General features: G+C 63.8%; 1 protein-coding gene across 1 annotated transcript in view; it reads right to left on the reverse strand.

Annotated features, from left to right (window-relative positions):
• Positions 1-613, reverse strand: part of VOLCADRAFT_93841 (uncharacterized protein) — a gene marked incomplete at both ends in the record, with an annotated part of 6039 nt that overhangs the window by 3193 nt on the left and 2233 nt on the right. Inside the window, one exon of the mRNA XM_002953131.1 lies at positions 421-586. Within this exon, the coding sequence (XP_002953177.1) occupies positions 421-586 (166 nt within the window). The remainder of the gene's footprint in view (positions 1-420; positions 587-613) is intronic.

Raw genomic sequence — 613 nt, forward strand, 5'->3', positions numbered from 1 at the left:
CCCGTGGGGCAGCCGGTGGGCGGGACGAGCGAGCAGGGCGTCCATGGCTGTATGGGTGGGGGGCAGGGGGGGATGGAAGGGGGAGGGGGGAGGGAGAAGGGGGGAAAAGACGAACCACGAGCGAGTGAAGCTGATACCAAGGAAAGAGAAGGGGGGAAGGGGGGGAAAAGGGTGGAGAGGGCGAGGAGATGAGGATTGCAGCAAGGGCTGCAGGGTTTTTGTACAATATCGTCAAAGTGAAAGAACCAATTCACTGCAACGCGGCAGCTCAGGAGCAGGAGCAGAGGGCCAGAAGAGCTCTGCAACGTAGCCGTACTTATTCCGTACATGTCGTGTAGCCCGGGCAACAAAGCCCTTGGTACAGGGCGCCAGGTGGGAAGGCACACACACACACACACAGCATCCGCAATACACCCCCACCCCCCCACCCCTTCCCCCCTCCCCTCCCCCCCCACCCATAATGGTCACGAAGTAGAAGAAGCTGGGCATGCCGGGGCCGCCCGCCTCGTCGCGGTCGGCTGCCGACCGTAGGGCGCCGTACACTCGGTGGAAAGCCGCAGCGAACTCGGCACGGGGCAGCATCTGACTGGAGAGGTGGGGGGGATGGGGGGGA

Source organism: Volvox carteri (assembly GCF_000143455.1).
Source record: "Volvox carteri f. nagariensis unplaced genomic scaffold VOLCAscaffold_34, whole genome shotgun sequence".
NCBI lineage: Eukaryota > Viridiplantae > Chlorophyta > Chlorophyceae > Chlamydomonadales > Volvocaceae > Volvox > Volvox carteri.